We start from the raw sequence: 23,588 nt of genomic DNA on the forward strand, positions 1-23,588 counted from the left end.
TATTTTGAGTCTGTGCCTCTATGATGGCTAAGGGTGGGCCTTCTTAGTAGTAGACAGAAGGTTTAAATGACCAGTGAATTCTCATCATGTACTCGGCTTCCATTTATTCCCAAGTTAACCCTTCAACACTCTTCTGGTCAAATTTGAACAGTTTTGACATTTGACAGCAACAAAAATGTCCTAAATGTCATTCTTTTATCATGAAATTTGACACACAAACACACAAAGATGAAAATATTTAAAACATTTTCTTTGGGTGCTATTAAAGTCTGAGGCTGCACAGAGTCAAATTTGAGGGTTTCAGATCCACCAGTGTGGGTCAAATCAAATAAAATGAAATTGGTGCTTTTAGGGAATTACAAAATAGAGAAGCTGTATCTCCCTTACATGCCTGTGTGTAATTTTTTCTGGGACAGTGGTGACAGAGTTCAAGGGGGAACTTGACATTGTCACGAGAGCTGTCTGTGTTCCTACCACACCTGCCCAGGTTCCCACAGACACAGGCACCTGCTGGTTTTTGAAGGATCATGGGAGAATCTTGAAAGAGTAAAACAGCACAGGAGCGATGATGTGTGGTGCACAAAAAGAGCAGGAGTCTTACGGAGGTCAATTTACTCTACTAAGTGAGATTTAATCTAATCTAATTGAGATTAAACTAACTCGTATGAAAATGTATATCAAAAGGAGGGTTGGGTGGGAATGGGATTAGGGAGGGGGTGGGGTCATAAGATTATAGATAGTATCTGTGCTGCCATTTCAGTGAGTGTGGGAAAGTCCCGCATGCAAGGCTTTCTACCACTGGTTCCAAAGCACAGACTACTGCTTGGTTAGTGTTTGTGAACAAACATGAGCAACTATAACTGTGAAAATCCGCTAGCAACCAAAGCAATTACGAATTACTACGTTTTTGATGCAGCAATCAGTTTCACCCAGCAAGAGTCAGGAAGGAGTGACGTAGTTATGAAATACACATGTTTTCCATTTGAGTGTGTTTAGTATGGCGGACAAATCTTGAGCAATGTGTGCATGTCATCAGGTTAGAAACCTCAAAAGACAATTGTGAGGGAGTTCTTGGTTTGAGTCATACTTCGAAGGTGTGAAAATGTCAGCTGTATGTAAGGTTTAAGCAACGAAAAAGCGGATAACCAGACTGTGTCATCTTCTGTTGTTCCAGGGTCCAGTTGTAACACTCACTTGAATATTCTTGAGCATTTTACATCATCTCTGCCCAGCCCTATATTCACCATGCTGCAGTGCATTTTGTATTCTTAAATGGCATTCAGGTTTTCTGCAATTAGGCTCTTCTGATCTGCCAGCCATTAATCCATCATCAGTGAGCCTAACTGCTGCATCCTGGGAGCACCCCAGTTTTGGAGGAGCTCTGACTCATCTAGCCATCAAGTTGGCCCATTTTCCTTGCTCACATCAGTTTCAAGAGCACTGTAATGATTCACCTGTCAGTGGTTGATTAGTGTAAATATTAACACTTCTTAAAACAAACAAACAAAAAAAAAACCATTTCACATAAAAATGTGAAAAGCTGTTCAAAATGCATCACCAGCACTCTGCACAAAGACTCTCCTCTGCAAGTCTTCTTGAATTGCAGGCTTTGTCTGCTGTAACAGTGTAGGTTTGTGCTTCTCAGTTCGGTAAAGCTCTTAGGTCACAATCACAACCTTCATTTCTTCAGCCTTGAAGCAATAAAGCACGACAGACAAAAAGCAGTAATTCAAGAGTCTGGCAATTCCAATTCCTTAAAACTTCAGTACATCACAATAAATATGAAGGAAGCGGCTTTCTGTAGTGATATGTTCTGGGGTATGAGTATGAACGTTGATTATAATCAGTGCGGTAATAAGTCTTTAAACTGCTATGTATAAATAACTCTTACAAAACATAAAGAAACTGTACACAGGGCAGCTTTTCTATATGCTTTAAAATATAGGGTTAAAATTCAAAGTGAATAATACACATTGCCGGCCTCTGGCCTTTATTTTTTTGCAATCTCATTGTGTTCAGGGACTGATAATTAATACAGCATGCAATGCATTTTTAAGTGAATGTAAACATGCCTGCAATCCCTTAATACAAGGTCACATTTCTTTGTTTTTGCAAGCCAGCGTCAGATGAGAGATGGAGAGAAAACAGGAAATAAATGTGAAGCAAGACGGTTAACTAGCCCAGATAGATACAGTAGGAAGAGAAGGCATACGGTGCTTTGATGAAGCAGAAGTACAAACTGAAAACTGGAAGCCAAAGAACACAGAGGAAGAGACTAAGAAAGAGCGAGAGAGAGAGAGAGAGAGAGAGAGACTGAAAGTCTGAAAATGAATTCAGACAAATGGGTGAGGAAGTAGTGGGTGATCACATGGGTGTGGTTGGTTAACCGTTTCTCCACTAGCCTTGCACACAAGTGACACACAGAGGAGAGCGCTGTGGATGATGAAGCTGCGGATACATCTCTGGACTCGGGCACCTCGCAGGATGGATACAAAGGTAAGCATAATAGCCTGGATGAAAGACTGAATATCCCAGGGCTGAAGGGTGTTTTGGTCTAACCCAAGTGAAAAGAGATTGATGGAGGATGACAGACAAATGGATGAACAGACAGACGGAGAGTGAGTGAGAGTGCAAGATGTGACAAACAGGCAGGCGGGTCAGGCTAGGGGAAGGGAAAGACGTCTGTACAGCCCAGGGGATACAGGCCTCATCTTGACATATGCTCTGGAGTGAAATGAAGATTGGCATGACCTGCTAATCTGAGCTGTCAGAGCTCATGACGGCCACAAATGCTCACCTGTCACACTGTTCCCAGCCCGGAGGATGAGCTGCCACCGGATAGGTCAAAGATCATGATTAATTTTTTTTTTTTTTTTCACTGGGAGTGGATTCAAACTAAGTCCCTGGCACAGACTTCCTTTAGCCTCCCTGCCTGCTTCTGTTGCTCATCGTTGGCAGGTGTTGCTATGAAATTATACATCACAATACACTTTTATTTCCTACTTCTGTTTTTTTGTTTTGTTTTGTTTTTGTTTAAGCCGTGGGCAAAATATTGAGGGGGAGGAAGAAATAGCCAATGTTTTCCACTGATGTGGAGGTTGCGGCTCGCCGGTACAAGGATTTCTATTATCATGAAAAGAGTCGTTTTGACATATGCTCCAATGCCATTTTTTAATTGGTGACAGCTAACAAAATATGATGAAGTTAGATCTATACAGCTACAAAGTTTAGCACAGGCATACGTGGGAGGACTGCATCTATAATATGTGGCCTCGATCACTCACATTTGACAAAAAAAAGTGTCTTATAAAGTCTGACATTCAAAGTAAGAATTTGTTTTCTGCTATGCTGAATGAGGCATGTGGGTGATGTCGCCGCGTGCTATAGGAGGAAGAGGAAGCTGCCATGTGGCACGAACCTGACTGATTACAGCTTCCTGACTGGTAACTGAGCGGTGCACAATATGTTGGAGAGTGAATACTGTATTGCCTCAATCGTCTACCCGGAGCCTTTCATTCCCAGGGCTAACAACTGTATGATCATTACATGACTGCAGAGACACAGTACAAATCAGTAGCGTTTTTCTCAGTGCTAATGATCAGCCATTTGTCTGCATGCGGTATGGATGTGCTTGAATATTCTATAACACATGCACCAGAGGATGTAGTCAACGTGTCACCAGTCGTTTTCAAAAGGGCCATCTGAGTTATCTGAGGCGCACTCAGTTACTTTCTACAGTAGATCGTAGAGGTCATTTCAATCCTGTAACCACTGATTGTGTGAAAACTGCACAACAGTTTGTTCAGACAGTAGTTGAGAGCTGCATTCTCTGCATCACTGTTTCACAGCATCTCATGAAAACATGTTTTGTTTTTATTTCTTTCAGATGACTTTGGTTTACTTGAGCATTTTCCTGTTTATGATGTTAAGAGGTGAGTGCCAGAAAATCTGAAGACTTGGCTCACTGAAGTCAAGTGTGAACGTTTTGGGGGTTGAAAGAGACTGTAGATTTCATTACAACCTAATCACCTTGATTAGCTTTAGCAGGGTATCTGTGCAGTAAGCCTATGTTAGGATGCACATTGGCGTATTTGCAGGATTTTTTGAATGCAGTGTCACATGGGACCAAGAACCAGCCAGGGGAACTTTAGAAAGTTCTAAGAGAAAAAAATGCCAAAGAAAATATCTAAAAAATATATAAATAAATAAAAAAAATCAGTCCATTATAATGACTTTTATTGTCTGCTAAACTCTTGCACCTACAATCGTGACATGGTTGCCAGTGTAACAATATGGTTCCGTCATTGAACCACAAAACTGTGATGGGATGGAGCTAAAAATACTGTGTGGCTTCCAACCTTTAGTGCAGCTTATTCTGTTCAGTGGTGGTAATAAAGAACTATGTCTGCTTCATTACTTTTTAGGGTTCCCCTTAAAGTAAAGGAGTAAGCAGTGGAGCAAAGCATGTGAAGCTTATGGGGGGTGTTGCATTAACAAAACAAAAATTTTTTCTTGTCTTATTTTTTTTATCTGTAAGATTAGGAAAAAAATAGCCTGCAACTTGGGGATTAGCTTGTTAACAGTTACATCTAAGCAACACGTCCCATTCATGAAGGTGACAAATTTTAAAAGGATTGGTAAAATTTTAAAAAGTAGAGTGAGCTGTTAATCATTTCTATCTCAGTATATTTTCCCTCGTATGGCTTTATTTGTGTAGTGCTGGCAGCACTGGCCCAAGAAAGTAGAGGTTTTGTGGAGCTTCGGCACTATTTGGAAGGTGCTGAGTGAGTAAACAGACAACAGCCTCTCTGTCCTGTGGTCTTGCACAACAATCCAGCTCTGTTGCACTCAGAGGTTGCCTCACAGGCCCACTCACAAGACTATTACTGTGACATACTCAGTGCATCTGCAGGCCTCGCTACTGTGCCTGGCCAGACACATTCTGAAGTCTGGCCACATTGAGAAAATCACGGGCATTAACAACGCTGTGCTTTGTTCTTGATGTAAAGTGGACAGTATAGGAACCTTCAATGGAAAGTTTGTTTCTACTTTTCTTTAGTTTTTCACATGTGATCTTTTTTCCCCCCACAGTGTCAAGGGCCCAGACACCTGCACCTGCAACTGCACCCACACCAACAGATGCAAAGCAGGCTGAATCGACATTTACAGTAAACACTGGTATCTATCTATCTATCTATCTATCTATCTATCTATCTATCTATCTATCTATCTATCTATCTATCTATCTGTCTATCTGTCTATCTGTCTATCTGTCTATCTGTCTGTCTGTCTATCTGTCTGTCTGTCTGTCTGTCTGTCTGTCTGTCAATCCATCTAATTCAGTTTCTTTCTGTGTGTAAAAGGAGAAGCACTGGAAAAGAGAACAACTAGAGATATTAACAGCTCCCTGGAAACTATACCTGAAAAACCCACAAACCAGCAAGCAAACGTCTCCCTCAGTGTTACCACATCACGAATAGAGACTTCAGCAGGTAGTTTGTCTTGTGTGTGTCTAACCCCATTATTTCTCTTCTGCATGCTATTTTTCTCATCATACGTATTCATCCTCTTTAGCTTCAAGTACAAAAGCAACAAGTCAACCAAAGCTCACATCAACTTCAGGTATGAGTCTTTACCCTCTGCCTTGCCTAACCTATGTATGTTCAAACATCAAGAGTCAGTAGAGCCATTAAGTTTAGCTAGTAGACCACGTTAGCAAACTGTATCACCACCAGACACCGACAAAAATAGAGCGAGAGAGAGCACTTGAGGTAGAGAAAATGCTACATTCTGAAAAGCATACATTTCCTTTTGACTCATTCTACTGAAACATTTAGAAATTTAATTACTTAAACACAAGACTGAATCTGGAGTTTGATGAGAGGTAACTGTAAGCTATGGAGTCAATATGTCCCAAAAATAAAAAAGTTTTAACTTGTAAATTATTACATATTCAGTAGAGATGAAAAAAAAAAGTCCAATGTAGTAATTTTTTCCCCTTTTTTTCCAGCACCTGCAGTGAAAACCAACCCTTCTGCACCCGAGAAAACCATCGGTAAAAGGAACACTAAAGTTGTCTGGAGTAATGGAAAAATTTCCCATATTCCTTAGTTACCCTAAATGCCACAGGCATCGTGGTTCTATTGTTATCTCATGGCAGACTGTGACAGTATCACAATTCCCCGTCTTCCAAACAAACCCACAGCGTAGTGATAGAACAGAGCACCTCACTTCCTCTCTTGCTAACAGATTAATGCTTGATTGTACCTTATGCAAGAAGAGATAAGATATTTGTGTCCTCATGCTGTGCCGGCTTACCATAGATAGGTTTTTGATACGCCATCAACAGCATGTCAGCAGAGCCAGTAGATCTCTCATGCCATCTCTGACAGTTGTTCCCCACTGAGCCTCTTTTTTTGTTCCTATAGATATTTCCTCTGTTCAACAGTCAACCTTAAGTCAATACTTTTTTTCTTCTTCCTTTACTCCATATAGAGTGGAAGTCAGAGTGGGACAAAGATTTCACCTATGGTAAGAAGCTTCTCTTTGATTGTGTTTGATTGTGTGTCGTTACTCGTTTTCTGTGGTTATTTGATTTGTTTTTTATATACTTAGATTATAAGTCCCTGAGTTATGCTGGACTGGTCATTGCAGCAGTGCTGTTCGTCTTTGGCATATTGGTCATTACCTGTAAGTATCTGAAAATCTGAAAGCTATTTTTGTGCTTTGCAATTTCTTGTAATAGTCTACCAACTTCCTTACTCTTTTGCTTATGTTTGGACTGTAGGCGGAAAGTTCAATCGGCTGCCCAAATGCCGCAAGAGGTCAACAAAGTAAGTAATTACATATTTGTAACTTTTGTTTTATCAGTACAAAATTCGTATACAGTTAAACATCAAAAAATGTCTGGTTATACCTGATGTGAAAAAAAGAAAGTGCACCTTCTAAAGTCTAAAGTTTTTCATTTCAGGATGTAATAATAAAAAAAATAATCTGGTCCTTCCCAGGTTCTAAAATAATTTAAATACAACCTGCAGAAGCAGTGTGTGAATTCAATAGCTTGTATAACCACCTTTAGCAGTAATAACTTGAATTACTTGTTTGCTGCTCGACTTTGACGCTTTTCTTTTTCAGCCATGCTGTTGTAAATCCAGAGCTGTGTTTGGGATCATTGTCCTGTTGCATGGCCCAGTTTCATCGGTGTTAGTTATCAGACAGATGACCTCACAGATGTCTAGAATATTTTGGTTTACAGGGGATTTCATAGTAGACTCAGTCACTGAGTCAGTTCTGCAGACAAAGGAAATTCCAAGGTCCTTTGTCTGCAGAACAAGCTCAAATCATCACCACTCCACTACAGTGTTTGACATTTGGTATTGGATGTTTGTGATGAACATGATGTTGTGCATTACATCTCGATTTTATTTAGTCTTCTCTGGCTAAAGGAAGTTCTTCCAAAAGTCTTGTGGTTTGTTCAAATGCAGCTTTACAAATTTAAGCTATGCTAGAAGAAGTTTTCTCCGAGCAACCCTTTCAAAAAGGACATATTTGTTTAGTTTTTTTCTAATGGTACTGTAACATATAGCATGCTAACAGAGGCCTGTATTGTTTGAGGTGAGCTTTTGGGTTTTTCGCAGTTTCTGTAAGCACTGCACAATCTGACCTTGTGGTGAATTTGCTTGGCAGATTGGCAGCTGTCCAAAAAGTTTTCCACTTGTGAATAATCTTTATTGCCACATAGTGATGGACAAATTGTTTGAAAATGGCTTTCCCAGATTGATGGGTAGCAACAATTGCTTCCCTGAGATCAATGTTGATGTCTTTCCTCCTTGGGATTGTGTTAACACACACCTGAATGCTCCAGCAAACTTCCAAAACTTCAGTTTTTATAGAAGTTCTAATACTGGCTGATCAGTTACGCAAATATACTTGATTAGCAGCACCTGGTTGGTACTTAGCATCTTGATTCTTTTGGAAGCATTAAATGTGTACTTTATTTTTCTTCTTTTCCTGAGCCAAACCCTTGGAAGTAAGAGAAAATGCACTCTCTTTTTCACCTGACTCTATATCGGCCCATTGTGCATGAGGAGCATCTCTCCTTGTGCTGTTGGGAAACTGCATTTGGATGATTTAAATAGTTAATATCAGAGGCTACTTGATGATATATAGCAATGAGTCACTTCAGACATAATAGCACAACAGAATGCTGACTGAAATCTCTTTGATGATTAATAGATCAAAGGGATTATCATTAAGCTGTTTGTAGGGCAGAACTGCAACAGATCTTGTTTTTTCCTCATATTTAGGTTTGATGAATATCATTGATTGCTGAAATAGTGTTTGATTCTTTAAGAGTAATGCCTTCCTCCTCCCTCCATCCCTCCCCCCCCCTTTTTTTTGGTCCAGGTCATACCGGGTAGCCCAAGGATAAGGAGAGAGCACGTATGAATCCAGTAACCAAAGAAAACAGCTGCAAGAAAACAACCAAGAATCCATCAATCGAAAAACACCTGACAGTCTGTGTGTGCGTGAATGTGGACTGACACACTGCTTAGTAACTGTCATAGAAAAACAATAAATAAACTTGGAAATCATGATTCATGCTGACAAGTAAAAAAAGTGGAACCATCATCGGGTTCATCATGGTCAACTATTTCAATAGTTGGCAAGAAAAATTCCTTTAAAAAGTTAAGTGATTATTTATCCGGGACAATAATGAATAGATGAATCCCACTTTAATCAAACCTTCAGCCATGAAGCAGGCTGGTTTCTAATGACCTTTGCATCTTGTAACTAATGCCATAGCCACGGGCAGTGTCTCACAGCTCGGATTTATTATTAAAGGTTATGAGGAATAACCCCGCATCATCTCAAATTTGACAATCTCGCACAGCCCTTTTCACTGTTCTGTGAGGATATAAAAATAAAAGTTAGCTCACTTCATCATAGCTCCCACACTCGCTTTACACTTTGAATCTTAACGAAAAAGGATGTTTAGTAAGAGTGTCTAAGCCTCTTAGTGGCTCTATGCTTGTAAGCGAGTAAAGCCCTAGATTAAACAACATCCATTGGCACATTATCTCTGTATCCATATGGCATCAAAATTATGCAAACAAGAAACTGGGAGAAGGCACGCAGATTTCATAACACATTTATTAAAAAACAAACACAATCCAGAGCGCAGCATAGATACACAATATACAGTAGTATGTTGTAATCACCATCAGAAGAAAATCAAGGTGACTGCAGCTGTGCAAACAGATCCAATTCATCATATTCTGTCACCTACAGTTTTCCTGTGAGCTATCACACATGTACATATATTGTGATCGTTGGCACAAAATAAACATGAGTTTACCTTAAGAGAAAAGTGCATAAAAACATAAGTAACTTCTTAAAACATACAGGTCCTTCTCAAAAAATTTGCATATTGTGATAAAGTGCATTATTTTCTGTAATGTACTGATAAACAAACTTTCATATATTTTAGATTCATTACACACAACTGAAGTAGTTCAAGCCTTTTGTTTTAATATTGATGATTTTGGCATACAGCTCATGAAAACCCAAAATTCCTATCTCAGAAAATTAGCATATTTCATCCGACCAATAAAAGAAAAGTGTTTTTAATACAAAAAAAGTCAACCTTCAAATAATTATGTTCAGTTATGCACTCAATACTTGGTCGGGAATCCTTTTGCAGAAATGACTGCTTCAATGCGGCGTGGCATAGAGGCAATCAGCCTGTGGCACTGCTGAGGTGTTATGGAGGCCCAGGATGCTTCGATAGCGGCCTTAAGCTCATCCAGAGTGTTGGGTCTTGCGTCTCTCAACTTTCTCTTCACAATATCCCACAGATTCTCTATGGGGTTCAGGTCAGGAGAGTTGGCAGGCCAATTGAGCACAGTAATACCATGGTGGGTAAACCATTTAACAGTGGTTTTGGCACTGTGAGCAGGTGCCAGGTCGTGCTGAAAAATGAAATCTTCATCTCCATAAAGCTTGTCAGCAGATGGAAGCATGAAGTGCTCCAAAATCTCCTGATAGCTAGCTGCATTGACCCTGCCCTTGATAAAACACAGTGGACCAACACCAGCAGCTGACATGGCACCCCAGACCATCACTGACTGTGGGTACTTGACACTGGACTTCAGGCATTTTGACATTTCCCTCTCCCCAGTCTTCCTCCAGACTCTGGCACCTTGATTTCCGAATGACATGCAAAAGTTGCTTTCATCTGAAAAAAGTACTTTGGACCACTGAGCAACAGTCCAGTGCTGCTTCTCTGTAGCCCAGGTCAGGCGCTTCTGCCGCTGTTTCTGGTTCAAAAGTGGCTTGACCTGGGGAATGCGGCACCTGTAGCCCATTTCCTGCACACGCCTGTACACGGTGGCTCTGGATGTTTCTACTCCAGACTCAGTCCACTGCTTCCGCAGGTCCCCCAAGGTCTGGAATCGGTCCTTCTCCACAATCTTCCTCAGGGTCCGGTCACCTCTTCTCATTGTGCAGCGTTTTCTGCCACACTTTTTCCTTCCCACAGACTTCCCACTGAGGTGCCTTGATACAGCACTCTGGGAACAGCCTATTTGTTCAGAAATTTCTGTGTCTTACCCTCCTGCTTGAGGGTGTCAAAGATGGCCCTCTGGACAGCAGTCAGGTCAGGCCCGTTTAGAGAACCTTTTCATGATATGCTCATTTTTTGAGATAGGAATTTGGGGTTTTCATGAGCTGTATGCTAAAATCATCAATATTAAAACAATGAAAGGCTTGAACTACTTCAGTTGTGTGTAATGAATCTAAAATATATGAAAGTCTAATGTTTATCAGTACATTACAGAAAATAATGCACTTTATCACAATATGCTATTTTCTTTGAGAAGGACCTGTAATGTAGTTTTGTATGAAACTAAATAAAAAACAAAACAAATATACATTTTACAAACTCCCACTATCAGTGGGCCCCACCCAGAATCATAATAAAATCTTTCTCCAAAACATGAGATTTCTATAGAGACAATGCAAGTGCATTGCTGTGTACATTTGTAAATACATGGATTATACTGTGTATTAGAAAGCAAGATTAAGTGCACAGTTTCGCAATGCTTTTAGCCTGCAAAGATAAATATATCAGTAGTTAAAACAAACAAAACAAAAAAAACCCAAAACAGATATTAGCATAACCCTTTCCATTTACATCACTGAGATAGGAGGGGATGAAAAACAAAACAAAACAAAACAAAACAAAAAAAGCTCCACAGCAACATTTGCTTTACACAAATAGAGTCACAACAGTTAGGCTTTACGAGACTGAGCAGCTGAGTAGAATTTGGTTAAAGGCGTGCTGGTGCTGAATAACTCTTTGGGTTTCCGCATGAGCCCGATTGCTTTCTACATTGCTACATCGGTTTTGGAAATGTGCTATGCTTGTCCTACAAAGTGAGAATCAGTAAATACTAAGGGACAGACTGACAGACAGAGAAGAGTGAAATGTTTCGTGCTGCAATTTTTTTCCCCTCAAATAGTCCTCTTTTTGAAATGCTGACAGATATTGAAGGGGAATGCTACACTTTCAAGACATAACAATAGCGCAGGGCACAGTAAAAACAAAACGCACAAACAATAATCACATCTGGGTTACATCGAGTGGGAAGCATAGTTTTTTTTTTGTTTTTGTTTTTAAACGAAAGCACTTCAGCACACACACCAATAGGGAGTGCACATCCTTGATAAGGACCTGATTGCATAGTTGTTGTGGGGGGAGAGGGGGGGGAGGTTTGCTCTCAGGTCTGGATGGCAGCCAGGCCCACTCCCCAGTGGCAAGATATATTGCAAGATATTTAGTGGAAGAGAAAAGTGAGACGCTGCTTCGGCAAATCCACTATTTAACTCTATATAGTCATTCCCAGTGTTATTAATTCCATTATCAGTGCTCCTTCTGATGGCACAGACAAAAAGCTGACAAGGAAAACAGATTCCATTTTGCCGACAAACAACCAGGGAAGCCGGCACCTTAGATTCTTGGATAGAAAGGGTTCCTGCACACAGCACGAAAAGGTTGATTTGCATAAAACCAGAGAAAACTGTGTGTTCTGTATGAATGAAACAAAGGCATTGTTGGCATTTTCCCCAATCATCCTACTTTATTTAATTCTTGAGATTTTATCCTTCCCTCCCTCATAACGAGGTTCTCTGTAACAGTGTGGGAGGCATTAATCTAACTCTCCACAGCATTCAGAGAGCTATTTACAATCTAAAGTGAAAGCCTTTCAAGAAGAGGGGATTGGAAAACATCATCATTCATGGTGGTTGATTAATTTGTGGCAGTGCAGGAAGGTTTTAGCACTAGCCATTTCCACTTGTTTCAGGGGTTTCCCCCCCCTCTCCTCTTGTAACTGGAAGTTAAGAAGACAGTGAACGGGTTTTTATCTTCCTATTTTGTTGCCTCCTGTCATTCCTAATGGGCCAGGAAGAGAAAATGTGACACAAGTGAATAGGAATGAACGTGAGGCCGGCTTAGGCTGGATTAGTGTGGTTTGTCTCACTCAACGACCATTTCACATAGACGGGTCTCTCAGAGTTACACTGCATAGTTGTTGGGAATAATTTCTTGTCTCAGGAATTAAAGGGGGAAAAAAAAAAAATCAGGGAGTTCTGGCTGTGCTAAATTATCCCTTTCAACAAAAGGAGCTTTAAGCCACATTCACTGGCTTTGATTTGGATTCCTCAAATAGAATCCAATTAGAAGGTTTGACTGTGTTCCAAAAGTCCCAGGCTAAATTATGTGTATGTACAGAACAAATGACTGGGACAAACACAAAAATATACAAAAAACAAACAAACAAAAAACATACTGCATATGCTACACATGTATAGGAGGTTATGTGGGAGGGAGGAATGAACTGAACATTCAGAAGCAGGCTGTTGTTCCAAGAAGTCTAGCTGTCCTGAGTCAAAGAGTAGGAGATAACATTTCCTGATGCATCGACCTCTCTTGCCTGTGTGTTATAGGGCTTGAAGCTGTAGACCAGGAACTAGACAGACCCTTTGTGGTCCTGTTCTATTGGCACAGAGTAGATCCTGAGGAGAGACAGAGTAAGAGAGAGAGAAGAGACCACAGGAGGGGGTGAGGTGAAGCAGGTTAAAAGCAAAATTTCACCTTTAAAGGTATTTTTAGAAAACGTCTGGAGATGCACAAGAAGCGTCTCTGTGTGGCGGAGTTCAGGAAACGGCATGTCTGCTGAGTGCTACAGGGCTTTGACAGGTGCACAGTGACTGCATCACCTCAGAACACAGCTCATCCCCAGGTGGGACTTATAAACCTGGCAAGGCACTGTTGATCCAACAAGCCAGAGGTTGCTGTGTGATTAAGCCTCTTTTCAACAGAGCGATCAGTCAGCACCAAACACTGCCAGAGCTGACTGCAGCCCCAGGAGGCAGCCAGTAATCCTGCAGAGGAATTTAACCCTTGCACATCGACTTGGGGATCCGCTCTGCGACAGCTGTTCGCTGCTGCTTTAAAGATCTTTGAAGCCCGATTTGACCTCCATGACCCCTCTGACCCAACCTGCACATCACATTACATAACACCTCCAGGACAAAAGAAATTGATTACACTGCAAAATGTTCTCCAACAGAGGAGGAAAAAAAAACCAAAAAAAAAAAAACCCAAAACAACAGAGAGAGTCTCTCAGTTTAACTGGTTTAGGCTGTTCTGCTGTCTGATTGCCGTTGGCCAACTGTTGTCATTGAGTCAGTCTCATGTTTACCCCGTTGCGTTATTTCTGACTAGAGGTGTCTACTTAGGCCTCAGCTCATGAGGTAAGCTTTTGAACAGGTTAAGTCCTGTCCCATTCGGTCATATAGACCTAGGGGCCCTGCCTTAAGGTTATTGTTTGATTGCTAAAAAGGTAAGGTGTGGTGTGTTCACTGGTGGTGGCGTAGGACTCAGACTGTGTTACTAATTGCTGTGCAAGTCCAGACAGGCTCAAATGGGTGGATGCAGCTTACAATTTTGTTTTTTCTCTAGTTTTCAAGCTGACGAGTTGGATTAAATGGGACAAATCGGCAAGGGAGCCAGAAAGGCTGTTACCCACCCGACTGGTTTTGTTACTCGAAGGCCGACTTAGCGTAAAGAAAAACATGAATTTTTAAAAACGCTGCCACAGTATGCACAACGGACATAAGGAGAATATGCATACAGCGTTTTTCTTGAGCACTGAAGTACATAAAAGATGCAAAGAAAATAGTCAGAAAATGTTCTAATTCTTACCCCTGCTCCTGCTGCTGCATCTTGCGCTTCACTATCAATATGGCTGCAAGTAAACGAAGAAAAAAAAAGAAAGAAAACAAATAAGGTCAACGCTCCACAAGAGAAAAGTTCACATTTGTTTAAGAATTAAAAGCTGCACAAAGCACACAGAAACTATGCTGACTCCAGCCAAGCACTGGAGGGCTTTAAAGGAATATATTTGTCACCTGTGGAAATGCAAAAGGCTTTATTTCAAGGAAACGTAGAGTACTTACTGACAACTGCTGCGACCGAAAGAGCCAACACCACCCCCGCTATAACTATTATAATCATGTAGCCCTCATCTGAAAGACCAAAAAAAAAAAAAAAAAAGGAATCAGCACAATGACATTATGAATCACTTGCAAATGTTGACATTTAAAATCATTTTTATACATTACTATATATAAATAATTACAATTCAGATACTTCTTACCACTGTTGCCCTCCACACCAGTGGTTTTGCCTGGCCCAGCATTTAGATTCAAATTGGCTGAAGCTTCTGGAAAGTTACAAAGAGAAATGTCAAAATGTCCACACGCGCGCACACACAAACACACACACTTTCTACAAATGAAATTTCCCTAATTTATCTGCACATTTTGACTCGTGTGCTGCTTGAGAAATTTAAATGCACTTTAAAGGAAATGAACAAAAGATTTAAGCCTATGTACGTGTGTCTACAAGGAGAGGAAAAGAGTACTTGGGGCTTCAAAAAGAATTGTAGCCATTTTCAGAAATGCTGCTTCTCCACTTGGCAGGCAGGCCGTTGTAAACAGATCTGTAAGTCTATCAAATGTCTATCAAAGCGAAGATGAGGAGTGACGGAAAAGCGGATGGTGAGACAACGAGAATGCCAGTGTTGATTAGCTGACCGACAGGATGACGGAGATGTTGACGTGTTCATTGGCCTTTCAGCACAATCCACAGGGCCCCCTCTACAGAGCTAATTGATTCTATTCAGGCCGTGATGGTTGAGGGGAGCTAAAAGCCAACTGGGGCCACAGCTTAGTGGAGTAGAACAACCTATATACTATACAGACTTACTGACAATAACAGAGGCCATAACCTTCATATACCGGCTTCTGTGCAGCTGTCAGTATAGTGCATGTGTATGAAATAGAGACTACACAGAGTAGGGCAACAAACTCACCACGTTCCACATAATCCTCGTCATCTGGGTCTGCGGGGGGAAAAAAAAAAAAAAAAAAGGGGACAAATGAGACGTCTGTTCAGTCAGTGCAGAAATGCAGGTTCTCACTATGACCGCCTTCTTATATTAACAGTGTAAGAGTTCTTAAATTGTACAACAGTGAGGATACAGACAACACTTTGAATCTTTTAGCAACACTATTGATCGTGGTTGTGGTGGTGATAAGGGGTGGGAATATAAAATCAGTTTGAGGCCAAGAGGTCCGAGAGGAAAAAATGAAAACTATAAACAAGAATCAATATTGTAACACAGGGAAGCTAAACCTTATGAGAACACTAAACAATAAGACTGCAAACAAGAACAACGCGGCCTTAAAAACAACTTCAACTGTGAGCAAATAATAAAACTCTAAATGAGGAAGAAGAGCTTTAAGTGGTAGCCACCATACAACAATTACCAGGAGTGGAGATAGATATGGAAAATTATAACCCACCATTACACACGGGGCTGATTTATACAGCTATATCATGTTTTTAATGATATTCTATTTCATATCATATTTCTATTTTACAAGGGGGGAATGAATAAATAAATAAATCAATAAATCACTTGTTCCCTCTGACTACGCTTACCCGGAGTCAAAACAAGGATCAACACTTAGGCGACAACGACAGCACATGAAAAACACGTTGAAGCAGCTAAATGACTTCAGAATATTTAAGCCTAGTAATTCTTCTCAAAACACATTAATAGGGCATTCACCGTCATGCACGGGTGTGGTCGGCCTGCTGATCCGAGCGCTTAATTCTAAGTGAAATGAATTAATGTGTCAGACTGATTCCTAAAGTGACAGGCTGCAAAAAACAATTTGTTCCATAGGCGATGCAGTAAAAGTACTACTGGACAAAATATGGCTTACATACCATCAGCTGATCCTTCAAGTTCTGAAGAGTTACGAAATGCTTGCAGAGCTGAAACAGTGAGATACACATTTTCAAACATTTTATTATTCAAAACAGTTATTGGTGATATCAAAGTAGGCACTCAGCGTGTAGCACGCAGATGAAGACTCAGTCGGTTTAACTGCATACTTGTACTTCATGTACGTCACAGAGTCTCCTGTCACCTGTTCATTTATGACATCTTCCATATCAAAGAAAGCACAGCCATGGGCTTGCTGCTATAAACTTCATGCATGTTTTTATTACTTATTATTGTTCAAGTGTGTCCAATAGGCAGAAAAAAAAAAATCAACAGTGACTGCACGCATTAACCTTGTTGAGGATGACACAGACACATATGCAGGTAGTTGAGGAAAACAGGAGCTGGCACAGGGATGCATAGACCCTGATTAGATGCTTATCACCTGAAAGAGTCAAAGATATGAGAACTTACCAGCAGCAGAAGCTGGCAGAAGTAGCAGCAGACATAGACACAGCAATCGCATCATCTTCAAATGCTGCAGGGGAAAAGAAAAAAAAAAGACACGAAGTTAAAAATATCTGCTATTAATATTCAGTCACTGATATGTGTGAAAGCTTGGTGTTTTTTGGTTTAGAGACTGAGTGAGATTGAAAGCTGAAGTGCTGTCTATTACTGGGGTCTTGCCTGGCATTCTGAGTGCTGCTAGTCAGTGGAAAACTACAAATTTTGAGGCAGGCAGTTCTTGCGCTACTTTAACAAGTTTTAAAGGCATGCGTGCATAACTAGATTGCAATCCTAGATGGGTGGTGTCAACAGGTGTTCCCCCCTCATGATACCCAACAGAAGGAAGAAAAACAAACAAACAAAAAAACCCAACGTTCTAACGATTCTGACACACTCAGCTAGCAACAAGTGCCTATTCATCATTTTCCAACCCTCATGCAAAGCCTTTGGACCAAGGCAAGAAAACAAGATTGAGCAAGAAAGGTGTCCATGAAGAGGTTCACTGACAAAACAAAAAGGAAACTGTGGAGATACAGAAAATCATTTTACTGCTACAATACAACATTGCATTAATAATATATCCCACAGCCTTGATATTGCATTGAAGATGTTTATTAAAGCTATTGCCACCACTTTAACCTTTTTATTACAGATGCAGCTATAATTATTTTATACACATTGCATGTTTGTGCTCATTCAGTGTTGATGCTCAGTCTATTAAAGAAGGTTTTAAGCTTTGTGAAGCGCTATGTCTTCACAATCTATTGTGTAGGTGACTTGGCACATAGAAGGATAAACAGCATACACGCTTACAACACACATATAATCCAGAAACCTGCCAGGCCAAAGGCCTGAAATTCATTTAGCTTCTAACTGCATTTCAGTTTGCTTAGTAACAGATGGCAGAAGACCAGTTAAGAAAAGGACAAGCCCTTAGAGACCATATAGGCTTGAAATTTATTGCCATGTATGGAAGGTGTTATAAGAGGAACTTCTGTGTACCATTTACTGCAATCGATGTATTCGATGTGTAATTGATGCAAGAAGGGGCATGAACCCTGATGTTATAAAATCATTTTCAAGTGTATTCTTAGCAGGAGATGTGTGCTGATGTGATGCTGCATACTTGCTGCGTGTGTTTTAATAAACTCATTGTTTGATTGCACTCTCCTGGGCCTCTGTTGGTTTGTTTCATTGCTCAACATTTTCAAACTCGTGACAAAACTAATAAATGTATTTCTTATTTATTTAGTGCATCCTGCCAAGCATTAGGTTACTATTGTCATCCTAATTGGAGGGGGAAACAAATATGAGCTCAGTTTAATTTCATTTCCTTCTACCTTAATCTGGTCATTGACACCGAGTGACAAATACATTTTCCATGATGGTGTTCTTGTTTTTTTTGTATGGTACGTTGTTATTTTTGAGGAGGAGAAAAAAAACAAAAAAAACATCCATGTCGGAACTTCCTCATGGCAGAGGGCCCAAAAACAAACGCCATCTCTATTCCCTTTTAAAACCATGTAGATGTGAAACGCAGGTGTTCTTGACGTGCCAAACAAAGCCCCAGCTGTGTCCAACACAAAGTGGATGCAGATATTTTTAAATGGAAAAACCATGAGAATGACCTTTCTCCCACTCAGTGTCCCGGATGTAGCCTTCATGGCGCGGTTCAGTCACTCAAAAATTGGCATGCGGTCAGGAACCAATAGTCATTCATGCAGCGTTTAATACTGTACACAGAAACACTGCAGTTCTCCCACTGACCTTTGTGTCACATGTTACACAGTAGGCGCCCCTTCATTGTTAGCCTTCCCCATTGTGTGCTTATTTCCTTAGCTGTGAGGGAAGAACTGAGGTGACCTGCATTGTGAAGGTGTAGATTATGAAACACTAAGGGGCGCCTACCCCAGCACTTAGTCACTTACTATATCCTACACTAGCACAATTTAAGGAAGTAGTCCACGATGATCTCTGATTAGTAGCACCAATTCCAAATATGGTGAATGAAAGTGAATAAGATGCAGGGGCAATAAGAAACGGGATTAGCAGACATCACTTCTTTATGCAATACGCTTTTGGACAGATTAATGAGAGATCTACCCAACACTTAATTCTGCCATGTATAATCTCATCTATAAATACTGTTATGCCAGTCGAAAACTGTAGTCTCTCATGTGAGACAAATATCTATAATGTAGGGCAGCATCATGAAGTATTTGGGCTGATTATATTGGAAAAGAGATGTTAATCACACAACTGATTTGAGCGAGAGTGTGCTGTGTGCAGGCCTCTTAAACAGCTGAAGAAAATCTCCAAACGCAGCCAACCTAAAAAGCTGCAAATACAATCCCCTTCTGTGTATCCAATTTGCTTTTCAGAGTCGCACTGGGCAAAATAATAAGCTGATCCAATTTGGAAATATTTATCATCCCAGTCCACTGCTTCTCTATCAAAACAGCTCCTGAATAATATTTACCCCCATTTTCCCCTCCTTTTTTCAAATTGAGTAATATATTCTTGCATATCTGAATTACAACTGAATTTGCTCTTTTACACCACACCCAATTTGCCACATATAATAACCGGGGGATAACTTGTAAAGTGCATATGCCAGCTGCCGTCTAGCTACAGGTGCAAAGATCGTACACAATAAATGAAGAAATCAACAAATCATCAAACTACAGTGCGGTGCTGCATGACAGGCATATACACTGTGCTGCTGATGCTGCAGGGGGAATATGTCTTGGTTTTGTTTTAGTTCCCCTAATGCAGTTTGACAGGATTAACCCTGAACATCATACCTGTCTAGCCACATTAGCAGACCTAAGAGCACCAAAAATCTTGTTTACCAGAGTTAATTTGGAACAAATGTTTTTGACTCCCTCCAACCCATCCAATTTCATCTGTAACAGCGAAACAGATGCACAAACAGAAGCTTAGTGCAAGTGCATAAACTTAACTGCAGTGGCGACCATCTCTTATCTGCTCACACAGATAACAGCCCTCTGCTCGTTCCACTGTGCACCTTGACAAGGCTCTGATACGAACGATAACAATCAAAGTGGGCAAAAATATCAGAATTTCTTCCATGTAAAGTGTTAACAGGAAACCAAATACAAGAAAAACTGAACGATAGGACACAACTGCAACGAAAAAGGAAAAAAAAAAAACTTTACCATCATTCTGATAATGTGTTATTGCTTAAACCAACTTGGTATATGAGAGCTTGCGTGGAAGAGAAAAGGCACTGAGATTGTTCGTTATTCTTCCCCATTTATTTTCCCAGAAGTGGATGCTTATTCTGGTTCGGCGAAGACTGAAAATATTTTTATTGAAATGTTTACTCAGCTCTGCCAACGGTGCAGCAGCTGTTTATCTAAGTGAAGTTGATGCTGTTCCTTTTTTCCTCCCCCCTCTCTTCTATAGCATACTGCAGTCCCACTGGACCACAAACAAAGTGACAATGAAAGTAATGATAAAAGAAAAAGAATCAAATAAAGCAAAACTCACAATAACTCAGTCGGTTCCGTGCATACCAGTGAGAAATCCACTACGGGCAGACAACAAGTATGACAACTACACAGCTATTTCCAATACAGTGTTAGACTGTGGGTGACTTCTTGAGCATCAGGTCGTACAGCTAAGAGTAAAACAACTAAGAGGATATGAGTGTGTGACTGGCTGTGGGGCTCCGCCGTCTTAGAGACTCATATCCTGTATTTGGCCTCCCTTTCTGCCTGTGTTTGTGTGCAAAAACATAAAACCGGTTAGCACCCAGTGGAATGAGCAGGTATAATTCCACAGCTGCACAAAAAAATTTAAAAAAAAAAAAAAAAAAAAAATGCAGGTGCATTTTAACCTTTGCTCTGACCAGGGCATCAACAACCTGAATAAGGACAAACAGTACACCGGGCACATACTCTTCAGCTTTACTTTTATCTGATGGAGATAAAGCTGTTGTTCTGTTTTGTTAACACTATCACAAGACCTATCCTGGTCACATCGAGGGTTTTCAAAATCCAACCTATCTGAAATGCATTGTCAGGAAACAAGCAACACAAAATCTCTCTCTCACCATCTTCTTTTTTTTTGTGAGCAAAAACTTTCTGCAAGATCAAGATTTGATACCTGTGCTCTACCTCTGACAAGCCCTGCAAGCAACCTGATTAAGAACAGTGGGGAAAAGACACTGTTATTTGTTTGCAGATTAATTTTTAAGACAAAAAACAGACTCACTCGCACTGGTATGAAAGCAGCACACAGAGAAAGTGAGGTAAGGGGTGCTGAAGTGTCCCAAGAAAGGAAAAAAGAAATCAAACTTTCTTTTTTTTGAAAAGCACCTGTTTCTCTATGGAAGAAGCCTGCTGATTTGAACTGATGATAAAATTACAGTACTGATGCTGACTCACTGCGTGATCAGCTACTGTTAAGAATCAAGTATGTCTCAATCAACATCTAAAAAAATAAAAACAAAAGAAATAATAATAATTAAAATGACAGGTATACAACAATCTACATGAACTTAGCAAAGACAATAAGACTGTGAAGCTGGCTGATTTCCTGTAGCATTTGAATACTAAAAATCGCACCTTGTGAAACGTTTAAAAATCCAGTGACCTACCAATGCGAGAGACAGACCACTTCAAAACACACACTCCGACTGTGGAATATGGAGCGGTTTTTGTAATAATATCCTTGTGTATCCCTTAAAGTGGCGGACTCACGGCAGACGTCTACCGATCAGATGAGTAAATCGCGGGGGCCGAGTGTGTAACAGGAAACCCTTTTCTGCTGTGTAGGCCACGATCAGGGCAAGCTTCTTCTTTTCTCTCTCCGTCTCCCTGACCTACAAGGGGGATTCACTGTCAACTCATTTAGAGCTAAACTACTAGCTGAACACTTGGAGTTTTAGTTGGCGGAAAGCACCTTCGCCTCTCTTGTTCTTGTTCCTCAGAGCTGTCAAGAAGTGAGTTTCCTGAAAACGAGTGGGGGTTAAACGTAATGTGGCAAAGAAGAACTTGCCCCCGGTTTGGTAATGATGGTTTTGTTTAAACTGAAACTAAAAGCTGCAACGGGAGGGGAGCGAAAACAAAACACTTACAGCACTTATGATCAGACAGTTAGTTGGCTCGGAGTTATTCAGCCACTGATTACGACCACACGCGCGCGGCTGATTGACAGCCTCGCGCGCGCCACTGCACCAAGCACAGGTGTGTTAGCTCAGCCTGAATCTAAGCTTTTCCTCGTCCAGTTGTATGTTGCATAAGCTTTATTGTTTTGTTTTTTAAAGGAAAATCGCTAATATCTCAATGTGTTTAAATTCACTTTGTACTTTCGCACCAGTTGGCGCCACCTGGTTTGATCGTGCTCGGCTGTACTTAACAATCATTCAAAGGTCGCTTGTGCGAACAGTTACAGTCTGCCTGTTGTTTTTATTTTTAGCAGGCTAGTGCTTCGTTTACTTAAGGTTTAGCTTGCAGTAGCTGTTTTGCTTACACTTCTGTTGCCTCCCTTGAGTCATTTGTCTAGATTTGAATGACCAGTTCCCTCAGAAATTAAAAATAAAAAAGAAGAAAAAAAAGTAAAGTGATATTTAAAAAAGAAAAGAAACGGAAGTCGTATTAACTGGTGTCCCGATGAGAACGCTTTGTTTTATACGCTTGACTTGTACTTTAAAAACAGAGCCAACACACCGATAAGCAGTTTGCATTTCTTACCATAATAATGCTAAAAAAATAAAATAATAGCAACAGTTTGAGTTTCATTACGTTTCCTAGCTATTTGCAATAAAAAGGCATACAGTACAAAAGTATGCAGGGAGCTAACATGTAGGGAACAAATGTGCAGTTTCAGTAAGCAAAACTCAGGTAGAATATTGGCTGCGAGGTGAACTTACATTTAAATGAGTTGTTCAGTTGTTTCGATACTCTGCTGGTATGTTGTTGCTCGCTCTCCAAGATCCTTGTTATCATGGAAACTGCCAGAGTGTGTGCACATTAATACAGGTGTAGTCAGCCAACAAACTTCGTCATTGGCTGCTGAGCTTGTGGAAATTTGACACCACTTATCTTATCTGTTCTACAACTTGACTTGCTATGCAGATTGTGAAACTTGCTCGGTGCTCCAAGTGAATAGGAGTACAGTGATCACATTAGCGCCAGTGTGTTGTTTGTGCTCATAAAATCATCTGCTGCTGTCAGGGTAGTTCATCTTTGTTTCTTAATCGTGTTATTGTTTCCTCCATGTGCATGTTTCCTGCAGCTGGGATGCAGGAGCATATTCAAATGTTTATTATTGAATCTAAAGTGTAATTCAATTTTATGTTCTCCTCTGCAGGCCTGTCAGAAGCCAGTAGCTATTGGTAGTGAGTTTTCTGTTTATTCTTCTCCCCTCATAATGACCCTGCAGCCTGTCATTGCCAAAGGGAATGACCAACAATGACTTCTACCACATTCCCAGTGTGACATTTCTCCGTGGCCTGTCACAGCCCTGTTAGCATTTTGTCTCTGGACCGGTTGCAACAACAGCTTACTTCGTGACGTGTCCTCCTGCAGGACTAACTATCCTATTAGTGCTCACTTTCCTAACTAGACTGCTGCCAGCTCAATGGTGATCACTAGCTCAGGTCTCACATTAGTGTCCTTAAACTGCTGGGATCATGCAGATCTTTAATCCTGTCTCCCTTTACGACAGTGCTCTTCATGTGATTGCCTCTTT

At 40.6% G+C, this 23,588-nt stretch overlaps 2 protein-coding genes across 4 annotated transcripts; one reads left to right on the plus strand and one right to left on the minus strand.

Moving 5' to 3' along the window:
• The first annotated feature begins 2,165 nt into the window (after positions 1-2,165).
• fxyd5 (FXYD domain containing ion transport regulator 5) lies at positions 2,166-9,411 on the plus strand. The gene is made up of 10 exons (XM_026184790.2): positions 2,166-2,496; positions 3,887-3,932; positions 5,092-5,178; positions 5,364-5,492; positions 5,575-5,622; positions 6,011-6,055; positions 6,496-6,531; positions 6,616-6,690; positions 6,788-6,833; positions 8,407-9,411. The coding sequence occupies exons 1-10, from the start codon at positions 2,440-2,442 to the stop codon at positions 8,429-8,431; spliced, it is 594 nt and encodes a 197-aa protein (XP_026040575.2). The 5' UTR covers positions 2,166-2,439; the 3' UTR covers positions 8,432-9,411.
• Positions 9,412-10,773: 1,362 nt separating this feature from the next.
• On the minus strand, positions 10,774-22,885 carry LOC145431801 (uncharacterized). 3 transcript variants are annotated; one of them, XM_080307917.1, is made up of 8 exons: positions 22,768-22,885; positions 16,836-16,899; positions 16,364-16,411; positions 15,441-15,470; positions 14,724-14,789; positions 14,524-14,592; positions 14,270-14,312; positions 10,774-13,077 (listed from the first exon to the last, which is right to left on the minus strand). In XM_080307917.1, exons 2-8 carry the CDS (start codon positions 16,888-16,890, stop codon positions 13,032-13,034), a joined length of 357 nt encoding a protein of 118 aa, XP_080164043.1. In that variant the 5' UTR covers positions 16,891-16,899; positions 22,768-22,885; the 3' UTR covers positions 10,774-13,031. The 3 variants fall into 3 exon arrangements, with proteins under 3 accessions (XP_080164043.1, XP_080164044.1, XP_080164045.1); XM_080307918.1 differs by lacking the exon at positions 22,768-22,885 and adding an exon at positions 21,493-21,630; XM_080307919.1 differs by lacking the exon at positions 22,768-22,885 and adding an exon at positions 20,382-20,504.
• Between the last annotated feature and the right edge of the window lie 703 nt (positions 22,886-23,588).

This window comes from Astatotilapia calliptera, chromosome 11, assembly GCF_964374335.1.
Source record: "Astatotilapia calliptera chromosome 11, fAstCal68.1, whole genome shotgun sequence".
NCBI lineage: Eukaryota > Metazoa > Chordata > Actinopteri > Cichliformes > Cichlidae > Astatotilapia > Astatotilapia calliptera.